We start from the raw sequence: 20,115 nt of genomic DNA, 5'->3' as shown, positions 1-20,115 counted from the left end.
TTCCCGAGGCAGAAGGATGCTCCAGGCTTTTGTGTCCAGATACTTTTCCTTTGGAGGTTTCTACTGAGAAATAGGCTAAGCTGCAAGGCAACCAAGACGTTCATCTGGGGTCCTGAATGGCAATTTGGGAAGCAGAGAGTCAGGGAGCACCCCAAGTAGTGTTGTGTTGTGGCATTTCCAAGCAAGAGATTTCAAAGAAAAAGACGAGCACAAAAGTTGACTGTGGTTGGAGGATGGTTGGGGTTATGTTAGGAGGTAGCTGAATCCTTTCATTGCGCTTTGCTTTTTGGTGTCGGGATGCCCCTGAGGTTTTGAGGAGCCTGTGCCTGAGGCTTTGCAGACTCTGGTGGTTTGTGACACCTGAGACCTGCCTAAGAGTCACCTCCCACATGGCCTCCTGATTCCATTTGAAATCTCTTGGCTGTCAAACTCTGTTTTCTTTTAGTTCTTTATAAGGAAGGGAACATAAGCCACCACAATGTTTCTGAAGCTTCTGTCCCTTCTTTTAAGTGGCCTCCAAGTGGGCTGATCTTTAGTCTAGAAGACTTCTGTCTCTACAGGGTCCCAAAGAAGCAGGTTCGTGGCTTTCTTTGGGTATTTTAAGTGTCGCTGGTGCTTGGAAAATCCTTTGCTTTGCTTCTTCTGGTGGCTTTGCTTCCTTCTTCACAGTCACTTTCAGGAGCAGCTGGCGGGTCTGCTTGTGGCCTTGGCCCCTGGGCAGTGGCTCAGGTGCCTCCTGGCCCCTGTGAGGTGGTCCTTCCAAAGAAGGAAAGGGAGGTGCAGGGTCAGCCTTGGAGAGATTTTCTTGCTTCTACCTTCAGCTCCTCCTGTTGGGTTGACAGTGAACTTTGCATTCATTGATGAGTAATGGAAGTGCAACCAATGGTAATTCTGCTGGAGCACTTTACGGTTTCACCGTGGTTGTCTTCTTTCATCCTCCAAACAGCCCTGGAATGGACAGGAGCAAAGGGGGGTGTCCATCCAATTCTGGGTGGGAGGGGTGAGGCCCTAGGGGTGAGTGAGGGACCCAGGGTCAAGTGATGGAGGCAGATCTTGGAAGAGAATCCCTTCTTCTGCCTAGTGGGGGGACTTCTGACACACCCTGGACAGGTCTTGCCTGGTTGACGCCCCCTTGGAGAGTGGATCAGGGTTGGAGGACGGCTGGATCTGGAGGGGATGACAGCCTCTCTAGTTTAGTCTTTCCAGAAAGGGTAGTGAGTCCAGAGGGCCCCCCGCTGCTGGGCAGCCATCCTACTGCTCTCCCAGGCTCTGCTGTTTGGCCCAGTGGGGGCACAGCCCAGCCAGGGTTGGAAGAGGAGCTCTGGCACCAGGGGTGTGTGAAATCACATTAACTGAGCACTTACTACATGCTAAGCAACATACTGGACACTTTAGTCCCTGATAACTGAGGGAGTGTGTTCAATTCCCCTCTTTTAGGATGATGCAACTGAGGCTTGGAGGGGCTAATTGGGTTGGTCAAGGCCACATAAACCTAGTATGCATTTATATTTCCTTACTGGCTAATGATGTAGACACTCTTTTCATATGCTTATTTTTCATTTGTGCATCTTCTTTGGTATGTTCAAGCTTTTGCCTTTTGTTTGACTGAGTTTTTTATGCTTCTGTTGTTGCATTGTAAAAATTTCTGTATATTTTAGACATTAAACCCTTATTAGTCTATGATTTGCCACTATTCTCCCATCTTGTAAAATATTTTCAGTTTTTTTAATACTGCCTTAATGAATTAATTTTAATTGTCATGAAATGGAACTTACATACTGTTTCTTTTGTTGTTCATACTTTGGCATCATATCTATGACTCCATAGCCAAACAGTATATCATAAAGATTATTTTCTTCAAAGAGCTTTGCATTTTTAGACATTATAATTAGAACCTTCATCCAATTTGAGTCAATTTTTATATATGATATGAGGTAGGAGTCTACCCTCATTCCTTTGCAAGGGGATATCCAGGTTTTAATGATGTCATTTGTTAGAATCTAATCTTTCACATATGTGTGTTACTTACATTTTTGTACAAAATCAATTGTCCATATATGTTTGGGCTTATTTCTGTACTTTCAATTTTATTCCAGTGGTCCAACTATGCATTATCATTAGGCCAGTTCCACACTGTTTTGATTACTGTAACTTTGTAGTGTATTTTGAAATTGGAAAACAGTGTTCTTTCAACCTAATTCTTCTCTTTCAAAATTGTTTTGTTATCTGAGGCTCCTTGCGGTTCTATGTGAATTTGAGGATCAGCTTTTCCATTTCTGCAAAAATGGCTGCTGTAATTTGACAGTGATTGTGTTGGATCCATAGATCATATTGGGCAGAATTGACATTTTGGCAATATTAACTCTTTCAATCCATGGACATGGGCTTTCTCATGCCACACATTTATGCCTTCTTTAATATCTTTCAATGGTCTTTTGTAATTTTCACTGTAAAAGTTTTTTACATTCTTGCTTAAATCTATTCCTAGATATATTATTCATTTATATGCTATCATAACTGGAATTGTTTTCCTATTTTTGTGTTTAGATTGTGCATTGTTAGTATATAGAAACATAATTGATTTTTAATGTGCTAAACATGTACCCAGTTGCTTTGCTGAATTTGTTAATTCTAGTAGTTTTCTTATGGATTTCCTTGGCTTTTCTAATTAAAAGACAACATCATTTGCAAAATAGATAGTTCTATTTCTTGATTCCAATTTGGATACAGTTTATTTCTTTTCCTTCTTAATTCTTCTGGCTAGAACTTCTAGTACAATATTGAATATTGAATAGCATGATTAAAATGGGCATTCTTATCTTGTTTCAGATTTTAAGGGGAAAGCTTTCAGTTTTCATCATTGAGCAAGATGTTAGATGTGAGATTTTCTTTTTTCTTTTTTGTCTTTATATTTTTTTAATGTTACATTAAAAAAATATGAGGCCCCATATAACCCCCACTCCCTCACCCCACTCCTCCCCACATAACAACAACCTCCTCTATCATCATGAGACATTCGTTGTACTTGGTGAATACATCTCTGAGCACCACTGCACCTCATGGTCAATGATCCACACCATAGCCCACACTCTCTCACAGTCCACCCAGTGGGCCATGGGAGGACAAACAATGTCCGGTAACTGTCCTTGCAGCACCACCCAGGACAACTCCAAGTACCGAAAATACCCCCACATCACACCTCTTCCTCCCACTCCCTACCTCCAGCAACCATCATGGCCACTTTCTCCACTCCAATGCCACATTTTCTTTGATTACTAATTACAATAGTTCATGAATAGAATATCAGTAATTCCACTCTAATCCATACTCTATCCCTCCATCCTGTGGACCTTAGAATGGTTGTTTCCACTGCACATCTATATCAAGAGGGGGCTTAGATTCCACATGCATGCTGGATGCAATTCTCCTGCTTTCAGTTGTAGGCACTCTTGTCTACTTGGTGTGGTGGTTGACCTTCTTCACCTCCTTGTTGGCTGAGTGGGTAAGTCCAATAAACCAGAGTGTAGGAGTTGCAAGTCTGTTGAGGCTCATGGCCTGGCTATCACATGGTCAGTCCAGAGATTCAGGTTCCTTGGGTATACATTAAACCCCAGCACCAACTACAGTTCCGGTAAAAGTAACAGGAGAGACTTGTGGACAAAGATCACATCTGAGTCCAGCTCCATCACACGGAAACACAAACTCCAAAGTAGGGCCAACTGACATGGCACTGAAGTCCATCTGCCATGATCATAGAACCTGTGGGTCTCTGTAGCCCTCAGAAGAACCAGTACCTGGGATTGTATCTACTTTATCTGTCTCTGGGACTCTGCTGAGGTGTGCATAAGGGCAACCCCTCTGATAACCTCCTGGCTCTTTTTGGAACTCATAGCCATATAAACTCATTTGTCCTTTCCATTTCTCCCTTTTATTCAGGTCAAAAAGCATTTTTAACTCCTGCTATTACATGTAGACTGAGATATTCTGCTGGCCTGAGTTGACCTTTTTATTTAAGGTCATTTTCTAGTAATTGACCTTTATCATAAAGAAAAAGTTCCCTTCTAATTCTCGAATTCTAAGTGTTTTTATCAAGAAAGGGTGCTGGTTTTTTTTCCAAGTGTGTTTTCTCCATCCATTTAGATGATCATGTGTTTTTGTTTCCTTCATTCTATTCGTGGATTGATTTTCATATATTGAACCAGTCTTGAATTTTGGGATCTATACCACTTGGTCATGGGTACAATATTTTGTCACATGCTGTTGGATTCAGTTTGCTAGCATTTTGTTAAGGTTTTTGGCATCAGTATTCACAAGGGAACTTGCTCTGTAATTTTCTTTCCTTATCAACCTTTGGTATCCAGGGAATGATGGCCTTATAGAATAAATTATAAAGTGTTCCTTCTTTTTGAATGCTTTGGAAGGATCAGGGAAGGATTGGTGTTATTTTGTACTTGAAGTATTGGTAGAATTAAATATTGAAATCATCTATTCAGACCTGGACTTTTGGTGGATGGTTCTGTTTATTCAGTGTCTTTATTTGTTATAGATTTGTAGAGATTTTCTCTTTCTTCTTGAGTCAGTTTAGGTAGTTGATGTGTTTTTAAGACTTTTTCTAATTGGCCTTGGCCCTCTAATGTGTTGGTATAAAATTGTTTAGAGTATTCTTTTATAATTCTTTTTATTTCTATAAAGTCAGTAATGACATCACTATTTTATTTTGATTTTAGTTATTTGTATACTTTTTCTTGACACTGTAGGTAAAATACAGTCCTTTTTGTCAAATTATCATAAACCCAAGTTTATTTGTGTTGATTGCCTCAAATGGTTTTCCATTCTCCATTTCATTAATCTGTGGTCTAATATAGAAATTATTTCCTTCCTTCTGGTAACACTGAATTTATTTTGCTCTCACTGCTGCATCAGGATGTGAAGTCAAGTTATTGATTTGAGAGTTTTCTCTTCTTTTTCATGTAGGAATTCATAGCTATAAATTTCCTTTTCAGCACTGCATTCATTCTATCCCATGAATTTTTGTATGTTGGCTTTAAAAAATCTTTCTAAGTATTTTCTCTTTTTTTTTCTTCCCTTTTAATTAAAAAAAAGTTACATTAAAGGAATATGAGGTCTCCATATATCCCCTACCCCCCTCACCCCACTCCTCCCACATCAACAACTTCTTTCATCATCATGGCACATTCATTGCATTTGGTGAATACATTTTGCAGCCCTGCTGCACCACATGGATAATGGTTTACACTCTAGTTTACACTCTCCCCCAGTCCACCCCGTGGGCCATGGCAGGACATGCAATGTCCAACATCTGTCCCTGCAGTTCCACCCAGGACAACTCCAAGTCCTGAAAATGCCCCCACATCAGATCTCTTCTTAATTTACTCTGTGATTTCTTTTTCAACCCACTGGTTTTGAAGAGTTTGTAGTTTCATTTCCACATATTTATAATTTTTCCAGTGATCCTTCTGGTATTGATTTCTAGCTTCATTCCATTGTGTGCCAAGAAGTTACTTTGTATGATTTTCATTTTTCAAAATTTACAAGTCTTATGCCCTAACATATGGTCTTCCTATGGAATGATCCATGTGCACTTGAAGGATGTATGTGTTCTGTGTCATTGGGTAAATTGCCCTATATGTGTCTCTTTGTTCTAAGTGGTATATGGTGCTATTTCAATTTTCTATTTCTATGCTGATTTTCTGTCTCAATGTTTTATCTACTATGGAAAATGGTGTGTTGAAACTATTATTATAGAACTATCTATTTCTCCTTTCAGCTCTTTCTACTTTTTCTTCATGTATTTGGGCCCTGTTGTTATGTGCATATATGTTTTATAATTGTTGCATCTTCTTTTTTAGTTGACTCTTTTATCAATATATAATAACCATCTTTATTTCTTGTAAGAGTGTTTGCTTACCATATATTTTTTCTGATATGGAAGATATCAGATATCCATCTTAGCTCTCTTTGGGTTATAATTTGCTTGGGGCATTCTTTTTCATTTTTTCACTTTCAACCTATTTGTGTCTTTGGAATAAAAATGAGTCTCTTGTAAGTGCATATAGTTGGATCATGCTTCTTTATTCTTTCTGCCAATCTCTACCTTTATATTTGAGAGTTTAATTCATTTACACTAAGGTATTTATTTAAAAGGCAAGACTTCTAACATTTTGCTACTTGCTTTTTGTATGTCTCATACATTTTTTGTCCCTCCTTTGCTCCATTATTATCTACCTTTTTTGCTAAGGTGATCCTTTATCGTGACCCATTTTGAATCACTTCTCATTTGCATTTGTGTAGATAATTTGGACATTTTTGTGATTAACATATGGATCACATTTGACATAATGGATCCTTTATAGTTTATTTTCAATAGTTTACACATAATCTTTTCCTATTTCTCTCCTTCCCTATGTTACTTTTATTGAAATGTACTTCTAACATGTGTGCTCTATAATGTATCATTATGGTTGGCTTTATGCATTTGAACTTTAAGCCATATAATAAATAAAAGATTGTTTTACAAATGACACATGTAGTAATATTGACATTTACATTTAGCCATGTATGTACCTAAAGCACAGGTCTTTATTTTTCAAACAGCTTGGAATTGATGTCTAGTGTTCTTTCCTTTCAATGGGAAGGAGTTCCTTTAACATTTTTATAAGGCATGTCTATTTGTAATGAACTTCCTCATTTATTTGGAAATATCACAGTTTCTCCCTCATATTTGAGGAGCACTTTTACAGATATATTAGTTTCGTTTGACAGTCATTTGTTTCTTTCAACTCTTTAAATATTTCATGCCATTGCCTTCTGTCTTCCATATATTTGAATTAATCTTACTAAGCATCCCTTTTACAAGATGTATCACTTCATTCCTGCTGTTTTCAAGATTCTCTTTTTATCTCTGGGCTTTGCCATTTCCACTAAAATGTGTCTTAATGTAGATCTCTTTGAATTTATGTTTCATGAAGTTGATTGAGCTTTTTGGATTAGTTTATTTCTATCTTTGATCATATTTGTGACATTTTTGGCAATTATCTCTTTTAGCATTCTTTCTACCCCTTTTTCTCTTCTACCTCTGGGATTCCTATGACATATGAATTGGTACACTTGATATTGTCCTACCATTTCCTTATACTCTCTTCACTTTTTCATTCTTTTTTCTTTCTGCTTCTCAACTTGCATAATTTCAATGGTCTTATCTTTTCGTTTGCTGATCCTTTCTTCTTGTTTCAGTCTGTTCATGCTATTGAATTTTCCTCATGTTAGAATAATTTTAGTTCAAGAATTTCTATTTGATTCCTCTTTATAATTTCTGTCTCATGATTGAAATAATAATTTTGTTAATACATTGTTTTCCTGGTTTCCTTTAGTTCATTTGTCCTGTTAAGAGAATTGATCTATGATCTTTGATTAATAATCCAAGTGACTGGGTTCCTCGGTTAAAAGATTCTTTTGAATGCATTTTTCCTGCAAGTGAGTCATACTTTCCTCTCTCCTTGCATTTTTGTAATTTTTGGTTGAGAATTGGACATTTTGAGTTTTGAGTATTGTGGTCACTCTGCAGGCTAGCTATTGCCTTACTCAGTCTGTCCAATCAAATACAAGACAAAAAAGTGATGGGGTAGAATAATAAGAAAAAAAAAACATACCCCCACCCCTTCCAAAAATGTCTGCCACCCTTAATTCTCTAAGTAGATGCCAGTGGAAAGCTGGAAGCTATTGTTGCCAGGAAAGCCAAAATCAAGGCTTGTGTCTCTGCAGGTCCTTCATGACCCATCCACCAGAAAATACACACAAAAAGAGAAATGAAACTGTGTTAGTCAGGGTTCTCTAGAGAAACAAAATCAATAGTAGATATCTGTCAATAGTATGCAATTTTATAAGATTCTCTTACATCACCATGGGGTTGCACACGTCCAGGTTCCACAGGCAGGCTGCAAAGCATGGCTCTGATGAATGTCCAATGAAGGTCCTTGATGAGTTTCTGGGAGATGTTGGCTGTCCAAAGACGAGATGGAAAATTCTCTCTGAGTGCTGAATCACTTCCCCTTTTAAGGCATTCAACTGATTGGATAGTGTCACTCATTGCTGACAGAAATCTCCCTGACTGATGTAGATGTAATCAGCTATCTATGCAGTAAAGTCAGTGGTGACTAAAGTCCATAAATACCGTTTTACTACAGTTAGCCCAGTGCTTGCTTGACCAAACAACTGGGTACGATTACCAGGCTGAGTTGACACATTAGCCTAACCATCACAGATACTCACCAAATATAAAGATGCTTGGATCTTTACCTCCAGCAGATGCTGTTTGAGACCAGAACCCCCTTCTGCTGAGTGGGACCAGACTGAACTTAGCATGTGTGCTTGTGTCTCAGGATTTCCCAAACTGACCTTGACCTCCAGCCAGACTTTTGGAGGCTGATGTTTCCTCTGCCCACAGTGACTACAGCCAGCTACTCCTAGAATCTATGACATGTTTCCACAGCTGTTCCACCTCCACTGCCAGCACTGCAGGCCTCATGGTTTCTAGTCTTCATTACAAAAACTGAATTCTTGGCAGTCTTTCCTTACATCCTGAACTCCCATGGTTGTTCTGAATGTCTGATCTGGTTTTGGGGTTACCCCCTAGTTAATTACACTCTCTTTTTCTAGCTCCTTTTTTTTTTTGAGGTGGAGGGAAGATTCTTTAATACTTCCTATTTTACCATTTTGCTCCTAATAGCTCTCATTTGGCTTCTTAAAGGAGGGGAGGAAGCCTAGGTATCCTTGGAGGGCAGGGGACAGGGTGAGCAACTCAAGTTGCCTATGGCCCAGATCAGACCCTAGGATTGATGATGCTCTACACGGTCCCTTCCACAAACCCAGTCTATACATTTGCCAGTCCACGATGCTACTGGATTGTGAAAATGGAGTATATGCTGAGCTTGCCAAATAAATCGCCCTTGTATACACATTGCATATCCTCAAGCTGGCATGTGGCCAGAGGTGGGGGCATGTGGCCAGAGGTGGGTGCAGAAGTCTTATCAGGACCACAGTGGACTTCTTAACCCCAGGGAACTAATGTGCACTATTTCCTGAGCCCGGCATGCATTCACATGGGGGTTGGAGAAGATAATGGGGAGGATATAGGTTGGTGGAAAATATGGTAATTGGCCACATTCCAAACCCATATTGAAAGCAGAGGCCATGACATTTTTGACAGTTTGAGTGGGGAAGTTGAGTTGTGGCCTGGACTGGGGTAAGTGTAAGGAGGAAGTGAATGCCCCTGACAACACTGTGGGTAAATGGCATTACCCTTACTTTGTAGAGAATGAGAGGAGGAGGCTCACGGACTGAAAGTGATCTGTTGACACTTCTAGAAGGAAGGCATGGGACAGAATCGAAACTCTGGAGTGCGCAACTCCAGGACCCAGTCCTAAACCAATGGCTGGGGTCCCTGGGAGCTGCTGATGTGGTCTTGGAGGCAAAAATAATCTGTTAGGGAAGAGGGAGTGGCTCAATCAGTTGGGCTCCCGTCTACCATATGGTGGTAGGCTTGTGAAGGCAGGCTCGCCTGCACGCCGTGGAGAGCCAACCCAGCAAGGTGATGCAACTAAAAGGGAGACAAGCAAAATCATAGAGGAGTGTGCAGCAAATGGACACAGAGAGCAGACAAAAAGCAAGCCACAAAGGGGGGGCAATAAATATAAATAAATGTACAGACACACAGAAGAAAGCACAGTGAATGGATACAGAAAGCAGACAACAAACAAGCTGCAAGGGGTGGGGGGAATTAAAAAAAAATCTATTAGCTGTGTGGAGGCTCTCTGGTTATCATTCCCATTCAGGGACACCCAGGATTTGGGGAACAGGTGTTTACACTGGATGGACTTGGAAAATGTGGATGAGCCCCTACTGTGTGCCCACTTCCTTGACCAGGGCACCTCTGAGTTCTAGGGAAGGGACTGCATACTGAGGGAAAAGCCTGTGCAGAGGTCCAGAGAAAGCAGATGTCAGGTGGTCTAGGCAGGCCTGGAGCTTAAGGAAGGAAGGGGAGAAAGGAAGAGGAAGAGAGGAGCACAGGCCAGATGGCAAGGACCTGGGGCCATGAATAAGGCTTACTCTTCATCTCAAGGGCATTTGGGGGTCATTGAAAGGAGGCCTTCATCAGAAGTGTGATGGGTCAGACTTGTGTTTTCAAAAGAGCCTTTGGCATCCATGCAGAGAATGAATATGAAGAAGGAAGGATGGAAGCAAGGACTGAAGTGCAAAGGAGAAGTTAGCCCAGATTTTTGCTCCCATGGCTCTGCCCCTGCAGTCATTTTTTCTTGATTTTGTCCCATCTCTGACCCTTTGTGCCAAGGCTGGCAGTGCCTGTACTCAAAAAATTCTCAAAATTCTTGTCAGTTTTGCATGCATTTCAAGAGTGCCCATGCTACCAGATGAAAGGATTTCCCACATATCCTTACTGGATAATCGCATTTCCAAGCCTGACTTCCTCTGAGGTGGCTGGTTGGATCCATGAGTCATACACCTCATCTTTGCAAATTTCAGTTCAACCAAAGCCTCCCGTGGGACCGTGTTCTTGGGAGCTGCCTTCCTCATATCTTGGGGAGGGCCCTAATAGAGCTGTTTCCGTGCCTAATCAGAATATGTTGTCTTGATTGGCTGAGACCTTTCCAAAGCATCAATAGCTGGTTCCTTTTAGACTTGTTTTCCCTCCCTCAATTTGCTAAAAATAGCAAGGTGATACCAGGCAGCATTTTCCACACTTACCTTGGAAATTTCTTAGCTAAACATCCAAGAGCTCACTTACGAGTTTTGTCTTCCATCCAGCTTAGCTACACAATTTCACCAAGTTCATTGCTACATAATAAGGATTTGCCTTTCTTCCAGTCTCCAAGAACACATTCATCATTTCCTCCTAAGACCTCAGCAGAAGCACTTTTGATGTCTGTATTTCTACAAACATTATGTTCATTGCAATACAAGTATTCTCTAAGTTGATAAGAAACTTTCTCTACACCTTTCAGTTATTTCTGAACCCTCACCAGAAACATTTGTTTGCCAATTTCTCTTTTTTTTATTAGAAAAGTTGTAGGATTACAGAAAAATCATGCGAGAATAAGGATTCAAATATACCACCCTATTATTAATACCTTACATTAGTGTTTTATATTTGTTACAATTCATGAAAGGATATTTTATAATTGTATTATTAACTGTAGTCCATAGTTTACAATTTGGTTCTCTGCCTGAGTTGTACAGTCCTAAGTTTTCTTTAAAAAATTTAATCTAGTAACATATATACAACGTGACATTTCCCCTTTAACTGCATTCATAATGTAATTCAGGGCTATGAATCAGTGTTGCTAATTACATTCACAATGCAGTGCAACCATCACCACCATTCATTACCAAAACCTTAGGATCAAACCAAATAGAAATTGTATACAATTTACTTTTAATATACACTTTTCTACCAATCTTCTCTTCAAAGTAATCTAGGCTTTTTTTTTTTTTAAATCAATGGCTTCACATTCTTCCAACCCTCACCCATTATCCAATTCTAAAGCCACTTCCATATGTTTAGATAATTTTAAAAGCACCCCACTCCCAGTACCAAAATCTGTCTTGGTTTGCTGACACTGTTGAGGCACACAATGAGTTAGCTTAGAACAGCCTTCTATTGGCTCATGGGTTTCGAAGTCCCACACTAAGGCCCAATCAAGGACACGCTCTTCCCACAGTCTCCAGTATTTGCTGAAGGCGTGCTGTAGTCCCTGAGGGTCCCTGACTGACTTTGCTCTGGGCTGTGAGCCAGGGCCCCACACTGCCATTCCTCCTCAGTCTCCAGCCCTGCCTCCATCAGGCTGGATGGCAACACCTGGAGGAACGAGCCCGGTGCCTCGACCCTGTGAAGAAGGAAGGAATGTTCCTTCTCAGTTGCAGCTTTATCCTTCCAGGTTTCGACCAGAATGAGGCAGGCCCACTCTCGATTCTTTTTGCAGAAAAGGAAAGGCTCAGGTTGAGTGAGGAAAGCCTCGCCTGGGTCTCTGCTGGGTTGGCTGTGCCTGTCCTCAGCCATCGGCCAAGATCCCTGCAGCTGGGATAGCCTCTGCCATTCCAGGGCCCACGCCGAAGCCACCTGGTGGGGGGATAACCCCACAGGCAAGGGAGGTGGGAAGGGATGTCCAGGGCTGCCCCCACCCCCCTCCACTCTCTGTAGCACCCACAGTACCCACCCACACCCTTTGTCTGCCCACGACGTGGCTCTTTTCTGGCAGTACACAGGCCTCAGAGCACATGCCAGGAGTCCCAACCTGGGTTTCAGGCCAGGCTCTGTGGAATGTGAGCCAGGCCAGCCCCTCTCCATGCTTGGGGATCTCAAGGTCAGGATGTAAAATCCCTCGGTTCTTTCTTAACCAGCTTTCTGTGCAGCCTCCCCATGAGTGCCTTGGATTTGGACAGTCCTGTCGCTTCTTCATCTCTGGGGTTTGCAGCCAAATTTGGGGGGAATTTAACTGAAGGAAGGCCAAAGTATTTCAGCTGGTAAATTCCTTCTTGGACCTGGAGTAGATGATTGAGAAGCAGCTTCTGATAGACTGATGACAGATCTAGAACCTGTCCTAAATTCTCTTCCAAAAGGGGAGAGGTCCTGCCTGTCCTGTTCCTCTCCTGGGGTTCTCTGAGGGTCCCTTCAGCTCCCTTTGGCCTGTGACATGCACTTGGTCCATCTTTTCTTTGAGGCTTCACACAGCTTGCCTCAGGGAGCTGCAGCCTGGACCCCCCAGTTCAAACCAGGCCTGAGCCTGTGTCACAGCAGAGATCTAGCCAATGGCCTGAGGCAGTGAGCCTGGAATCTTCCAACAAAATTCTTTCAACCCATGAAATAGGCTGCCATACAGCTTCTCTACAGCCTTGGCTGTGACTTGTAACCCCTTTCTCAGCATCCTTGAGATCCTGGTGTACTGCTGGATTAAGTCAGTTTCCAGGAACTGACCTTAGGAAGGTAGCAGATGCACAAGGATGAACAGAGACAGGCAAGGCAGCAGTTAATCTGTGCTCTCCCTTTCAGAGGGCCATCCAGGTTCTCTTTTTTTCACCTTCTCAGGACCCCTCACAAGGTGACAAGGAGGTACCTGTGGCTGATGTGCAGGTGTGGAATAAAGGGCATTCCAGGGTAAAGGCTGGATGGGATGCCTGGTCCCACCTGCAGCCTCCTGTCCTTTCCTCTGGCACTCATGCCATCCACCACTTCCTGCTGGGAGTTGTCATCTCACTGCCCAAGAAGCATCAGCCTGCTCCAGACAGTCCTAGTAGCCAAATGTTGGGGCCTCTCCCCAAGATGCTTGAGACCTAGTGGCTCACTGGATGCCCCTGCAGGCCAATGGCCCCATGTGGCTTTTGTGGTCTGACCTCAGTATATTCAGGCAGTGGGAAGATCAGGAGGAAGGTACAGGCTTGATGCTGAAACATATTTTTTCCACCCTGTCTTGTTTGCTGCTGGTTTCAGGATTCACAGCTCAGAGAGTGGTTAGTGACCTCACAGGTCATCAGGCTCAATCTCCACCTGGGGATAGAACTGCACTGGTAATCTACCTCCACTCACACATGTCCAGTGCCCAGGGACACATTCTTTACAGAGACACTGCGAAGATAACTCTGAATTTTAGGTCACGTTTCCTTGCATGGACCAACATTTTCATACCCTGCAGGAATGGCCCCATCGAAACTGAAAATTAACCTCCCATCTCCTGACCTCCAGTCCTACCTTCCAGAAGCAGTCACTTGCAAAACCTCTTCTTTTGTGAGCATGTTGCACATTATTCTGATAACATGGTTGTACTGAGTACAGTTTCTTATTAAAGTTTACATATTATCTCTTGAACTCTTCCATTTTCCTAACAGAGTTAAATAATTTCAGACTAAGTATTTATTGCTTACTTTGACATTACAATATAAATATTGTTTATAGCTGAGCTATTTATTATAGTGTTATTTAGTTTTTAATTATTTGTTATATTTATTTTTATCTTGTTATTTCAGGGATCTTTTAGTTTCCCATGTTTTCTGATTATGTAGAAGCTTCCCTCTTACATAACTAGCTTCCCAATTTTTTCACAGATATTCTCTTAATTCTCTGAGACTATGAACTGCAGAATTTTTACATTTTATCCCGCTCATTAATTCTTCTGATTTTTTCTGGTTGTTGCTGTAGGTACTGATATTTTGGTCACAAATTATAAGAGCTGAGGTGTTCCTCGAGTGTCTGACCATCTTTGTCCATTCTCATCTAAAAGGGGGGCACGAAAACACTATTGCAGCTCATTGTGCCAGAAGTTTTTTGCTATTCCACACTGTGTCCTTCTCCAGTCTTTGGGTATCCTGTGACTCATTCTACTGGCCATAAGGCCTTGCTTTCTTTCTGTAGTCTAGACCCTCCTTCAAAATCATCTCAAACTGGGAACTTTCCTACATGGTGTGTGTGAGTTGATGACTCTTGCTTCCTATAAATATTCTTGTAATTGTAATTCTTTTGAAGGCCCTTTTCAGTCAGGGCAAGAAGAAAAGAGTAGAGAGAAGTGTTAGCATTAGCTAGGAAAAGGAGGGGCCTTGTACTTTTTACTGTGGGCTGCGAAGAGTAAAGTCTGTACTGTGGGTGCATTTTCAGAAGCTAGAGCTTTGCAGTCCAGAAGTTGCCCAATGCTAGAGAGGACCCAGAGTGCCTGCACCTCCTGCAAAGGGCAGAGCAGGTGCTTTGTGATTGGAGATGGGTTCTTATCCATGCTAGCCCCAGAAAGTGTGGCCAACGACTTGACCTGCCTGACCCTCAGTTATCCCATCTGTGAAATGATAGTAACACTGGGTCATCAGGTTGTCCTGGAATTCGAAGTCATGCATAAAAAGTGCCTGGGATATAAATACCCCATAAATGATAGTCCTGATATCTTTAGAACCATCTGCCCTTAGTTTCCTCATTGTCTGCTGGCAGTTTTATTTATTTACATTTTTTTAAAAAAGATAAATATATCACACGACTCTTACATTAAAAAATGCAAGTTCCCATATACCACACTCCCCACCCCCCACCCCCACTCCTCCCACATCAACATCCTTTTTTATCAGTAAGGCACATTCATTGCATTTGGTGAATACACCTTGGAGCACTGCCCTGCTGACCGTTTTAGACACAGCCTAGAGGAGGCAGTAAAGAGGGAGGGGAGGAGAAGATTGCTCTTGGTTGTATAGCAATGTCTGTAAACAGGACATTGATAATTGTTTTAGTTTCCTCATTGCTAAAGCAAATACCATACAGTGGGTTGGATTACACAAAAAGCCAGCTAACAGGGAGGTGAAGAAGGTCAACCACCACACCAGGGAGCCAAGAGTGCTTACAACTGCAAACAGGAGAACTGTATCCATCATCCAAGTGGAAGCTAAGCCCCTTCTTGATACAAAGGTGGAGTGGACATAACCATCCCAGGGTCCACAGGAGGAGGAGTGGAGTATGGATTAGAGCAGACTTGCTGATGCTCTATTCTGGAATTGTGATTAGTGATGGAAGTAAATGTGGCATTGAGGTGGAGAAAGTGGCCATGGTGGCTGCTGGGGGTGGGGAGTGGGAAGAAGAGATGTGATGTGGGGGCATTTTCAGGACTTGGAGCTCTCCTGGGTGATACTGCGGGGACAGTTACTGGACATTGTATGTCCTCCCATGGCCCACTGGGTGGACTGGGGGAGAGTATGAACTTAAATGTGGACCATTGACCATGCGGTGCAGCAATGCTCAGAGATGTGTTCACCGAGAGCAGTGAGTGTACCATGATGTTGGAGGCTGTTGTTGTAGGAGGAGTGGGGTAAGGGGGGTGCGGAGTATATGCGGACCTCATATTTTTTTAATGTAACATTGAAAAATAAAGACAAAAATTTATTGGCTGAGAGAGGTCCAAGCCAAGATGATGCTTTCTTCCCGAAGACTGGTCTCCCAGGGCAGGCTGTCTAGGTCTTTGGTCCTGAGCCCCTATGTCATGATGCAATACACATAGCAGCCTCTCCTGGTCTCCCCCTTTTCTTCTAGACTCTGTTGACTTTTACCTTCCAGCTGCTCCCTTTGTGGCTTTTTCTCTGTGTCCTTACCTAAAGGTCTTCAGTAACAGGATTAGGACCCATTCTGGACCACATACTATCTGAGGCAACCTCATCAAAGTCCTTTTCCTCAAGGGTTCATACCCAGAGTAATGGATTTAGTTTCAGAACATGTTTTTTATGGATACAGAGCTCCAAACTGCCCAATGGTACATTAATTGCTGGAAGGGAAAGGAAGGGCCTCCCTGTGGGTTGGTCCCTCTGATGCATGGCATAGGGGAGACTTGAATGGTCACAGATCCAGGGAGAGAGCCAGCAGGGAACAAGGAGGCCTGGGGCCAGCCTTGCCCCCATGACTTACCTCTGCAGGCCCTCAGACTGCAGGCCTGCATGGAACCTAGGCACCAGCCACTTCCCTCCATAACTTGAGTCATGCCCAGCTCCACAAAGCTGTACACAACAGATCTATGGACATGCAAAGACCTTGAACCCAGGGGAGATACATAGATATGAGCAGCTTCCCACCTGGCCAGAAGGGGCTCTGAGCCTCAGCCTCCTCCAACCACCTCACTTCTTCCAGGCACTGAACACAACCTGGAGAAGCTTCTCCATTTACTCAGAGGGAGAAAGAGCCTGAAAGTGTGGGTGGGAGGGCCTGTGGCTTTCCCCGCTGGTCAGCACCTGATAGGCTCAGCCAGCCAATCCATCACCCCCATTCCTGGCCCTCTCGGCTCCTCCAGTGTCCACACCTCTGTCTGCCTGGGGCTGACTTGGCTTCAGCACTGGAAGGTCCCAGTCCAGGAAGCTCCTCTGACCTGGGCAAATGGGCTGGGGGCGACCCCTGCCCTGCTCACCAGATGCACTGTGGGGCCTGAGGGCTGCTGCTCTCCAAGGCTGTGTCTGGGAGGGAGGCACCTGTTAGAGAGGCTGCTGGAATTGGGGGACAGGTAGAAACTCTGCTTGCCCGACAGGGCACCTCATCCCCCTGACCCATGCCCTCTTTTCCTCAGGTGGATGTTTGTGGGAAAAAGCTGGAGGAGCATTTACATCTTTGTTGCTGACATCGTGAATAAATTAAAGAAGTATGGCTTCTCCGAGCTGCGGGCCCCTTGGGCTGTGGGAGCTCGGCCCCGGCCAGGCAGAGCACACATCCCTTGGAGCCTCCAGGGGCCTGCACGTCCCTCGGGTGGGAGCCCTGAGCCCAGGGCTCTGAACCAGAGCAGAGGACAGATGGACAGATGCCAGTGGACACCCCCTGTGGTGGCCGAGGGGTGGTGCCAAGGGGGGGGAGCTCAGTAAAGTCCATCCATGGCCAGGACAGGGAGGTGGTGACCAGCTCCCCAGAGAGGGCTAATTGCTGGAGGAGGGGTGATGGGGGAGGGGAGATGGGGGAGGGGAAGGAGGGACAGAGCTACAAGAATATCACAGTAGAAGGGAGACACCTCAGAGATGCGAGTGCAGGTCTCGATGTCACTGCAGGTGTGTGTAGGTGTGTGCAGGTGTGCACATGTGTGTGCAGGTAGGCGCATCTTCTGGGGTGTTGGGCTCTAGGGGTGGGCAGAATGCCATCCTGGCACCCGCTCTTGCGTGAAGCCTCCAAGTCCTTCACTCAAGTTGTCGGCACTGCCTGGTGGGGAGTGGGCCCAGACGTGAGACATGGTGGGGAGGGGGCGGCTGGGCTGTGGCCCGGCCTGGCTGCGTGGGCATGCGGCTTCCAGCTGTGAGTGGCCTCTCATGAGTGGGTGCTTCCTCACAGCCCGAAAATGCGGATTGCCTTCATCACGTTCGACTCTCAGGGCTACGTGTCCATGGACCTCACGTCAGACGAGTAAGACCCCCTGATGCCCTCAGCAGACCCGGAGGCCCCGCAGGGCAGTGAGGAATGAGCCCCAGCATCAGGCTGGCCCTCACCCAGGACCCAGGTTCCTTGGGGATGCCTGGCACCTGGCACTGTCTCCCCCAGTGTTCTCTCCTCACCCCTTCCCCTGTCTCCCTTCTGTCCCAAGCAGCCCCTGGCAGCATGTCCCTTCATCAGAGTCTCTGAAGAGTCCAGGGACCCAGGGGGGCTGGTGGAGACTCGTGCGTGTCCTGTCCCAGCCCTGCCTGTGCTGTGAGCCCAGCTCTGTGCCTGCTCATCCCACTCTAGATTTGGGGGGGCAGGGTCTGAACCAGGTGGAACGTTGGGGGCAGTCAGGGTGCTGGAGCAAAGGGTCCGGGGAAGCCAGAGTGGGTCAAAAGAGGAGCCCAAGGGCAGGGTCCCCCAGGCATGGGATAGGCACAGCTGGGGACACGTGGTGGCCTGGATGGGGTCACAAAGCCTGGGGGTGGGGCTGGCAAAGTGCCTGGTGGCCGCAGGGTCCAGGCACATGGGGACGCCAGTGCTGGGGCCCCATCCCGAGTGGGGAGCCCAAAGGAGCCTTGGGTACATGTCAGCCTGGGGGTGGCACCTGGGGATGGAGCAGAGCATGCTGCCCGCAACTTGGAGGGAAGGCAGGGCAGCAGGAGTAGCAGGAGGCAGCACCTGAGGGGGGTGCCAGGGGGGCCAATCCTCCCCATGATGCTCCAGGAGGAGCTGCAAGGGCTGATGCTCTGGGCAGCGTGAGAGTGTGGAGGGGGAGTGGGTGTCATGTGAGTTTGGAGGTGGGAGGAAGCAAGTCTTGGAAGGCCCCTGGGTGGGGCCGTGTTGTCCAGGGGGAGCTGGCCTGGGGTAGGAAGGCCCCCCCAGGCAGGAGGCTGCAGGAGCTGTGCAGGAGGGACACGTGCAGGGAGCCCCGAGTCCTCAAGCAGCAGCCCTGGGTGCGCGTGGCCTGCAGCAGAGCTGGGGCAGCCTGGGACTGGTGCTCCCACAGGTGCTTCCTGCTGGAGCTGAGGAGGGGTGGGGCAGAGGGGTGGGGTGGGGCCTGAAGGGGCCCTGGGCCTGGGAGCAGAGGGAGCCTGACCCCCTGGGGTGTGTGTGGAGAGCATGGGGCCGCGGGTGGCAGGTGCAGGGTCCTGGAGGGTCTGCTGTGGGGGCAGAGGCCAGAGCATAGGGACTGGGTGGCCCCAGCTGGGCTGTCAGGAGAGTGAGACCAGAGGGGGGATCCTAGGGCAAGAGGCACCTGCAGGAGGAGGGGCTTGCCCAGGGAGGTGGAGCCTGCACAGCAGCCTCCAGGGGTCCCACCCCACCTCCTGAGCTGGGCGGGCCTGTGAGGCCACCCCCACTACCCCCCCTCTGCCCACAGTCCACCCTCCTCCCAGCTTTCGGCCTTTCTCCCCCAGCAGCCCAGGAACCCTCTTAGGCCTATTTGCTGCTTCCTCTAGTGCTGACACAAGCATCTAGTGGCACTGAGCTACCCCCCAGGGGGCTGCTGAACAGAGGAGGGGGTGGGCAGTGCAAAAGGAGGACAAGCTTCCCCAAACACAGCCTCCAGTGGGCCGCCTGCCGGGGGTCCCCCAGGAGTTCCACAGAAACACTGGTCCCTCGTGAGTGCTGCCTTGCAGCTGCACGTGCAGAGAAGCCCCCACTGTGGAGTGGATGGTCAGATGCAGGGCCCCTGGGGCTGGGTGCTCGGTGCTGTGGGTCAGGGATGCACCCAGCAAGCCAGGCCGAGCCCATGGGGACAGCGGAGCCCTGTCTGCATGTGAGATGCACCCGCGTCCTTTCACGTCCACGCAGAGCCGCTGTGGGAGGGCCACGCCCACCTCCACTGCCTTCTCCATGTTGCGTTTCAGAGAATATCTTCAACAAGGTCTCCGGAGACTCATGCGTGAGCGTAATCTGGTGTCATCTTCCTACGTGAATGTAGGACTAGAGAAGGTACAGCTGCTGGAGCCCGGGGAGTTCATCCCTCTGTATCACATTCTTGGAGGGCTCCTTGTTCATCTAACCCCCTTGTCCAACATTTCCTTCTTTTGTTGCAGGCAAATATGATGATGAGAAAATCCAGCTCTCAAGGTAAGCCCCCTCCTGCCCTCCGTGTTCTCAGGGGTCGAGGGCAAAGCCGGGCTTGGGCATCAGCGCGTTCGCGTCCCGATCCCTCCCCC

At 45.9% G+C, this 20,115-nt stretch overlaps 1 protein-coding gene across 1 annotated transcript in view; it reads left to right on the top strand.

The window, feature by feature from the left end:
* Window positions 1-20,115, top strand: part of LOC131278961 (anthrax toxin receptor 1-like) — a 30,418-nt gene that overhangs the window by 384 nt on the left and 9,919 nt on the right. Inside the window, exons 2-5 of the mRNA XM_071215586.1 lie at window positions 17,103-17,174; window positions 17,849-17,920; window positions 19,804-19,888; window positions 19,993-20,026. Of these exons, the coding sequence (XP_071071687.1) occupies window positions 17,103-17,174; window positions 17,849-17,920; window positions 19,804-19,888; window positions 19,993-20,026 (263 nt within the window). The remainder of the gene's footprint in view (window positions 1-17,102; window positions 17,175-17,848; window positions 17,921-19,803; window positions 19,889-19,992; window positions 20,027-20,115) is intronic.

The sequence above is a fragment of the Dasypus novemcinctus genome, chromosome 6, assembly GCF_030445035.2.
Source record: "Dasypus novemcinctus isolate mDasNov1 chromosome 6, mDasNov1.1.hap2, whole genome shotgun sequence".
Taxonomy (NCBI): Eukaryota; Metazoa; Chordata; class Mammalia; order Cingulata; family Dasypodidae; genus Dasypus; species Dasypus novemcinctus.
The sequence above is the reverse complement of the archived record's forward strand: the minus strand, read 5'-3'. Positions and strand labels throughout refer to the sequence as shown.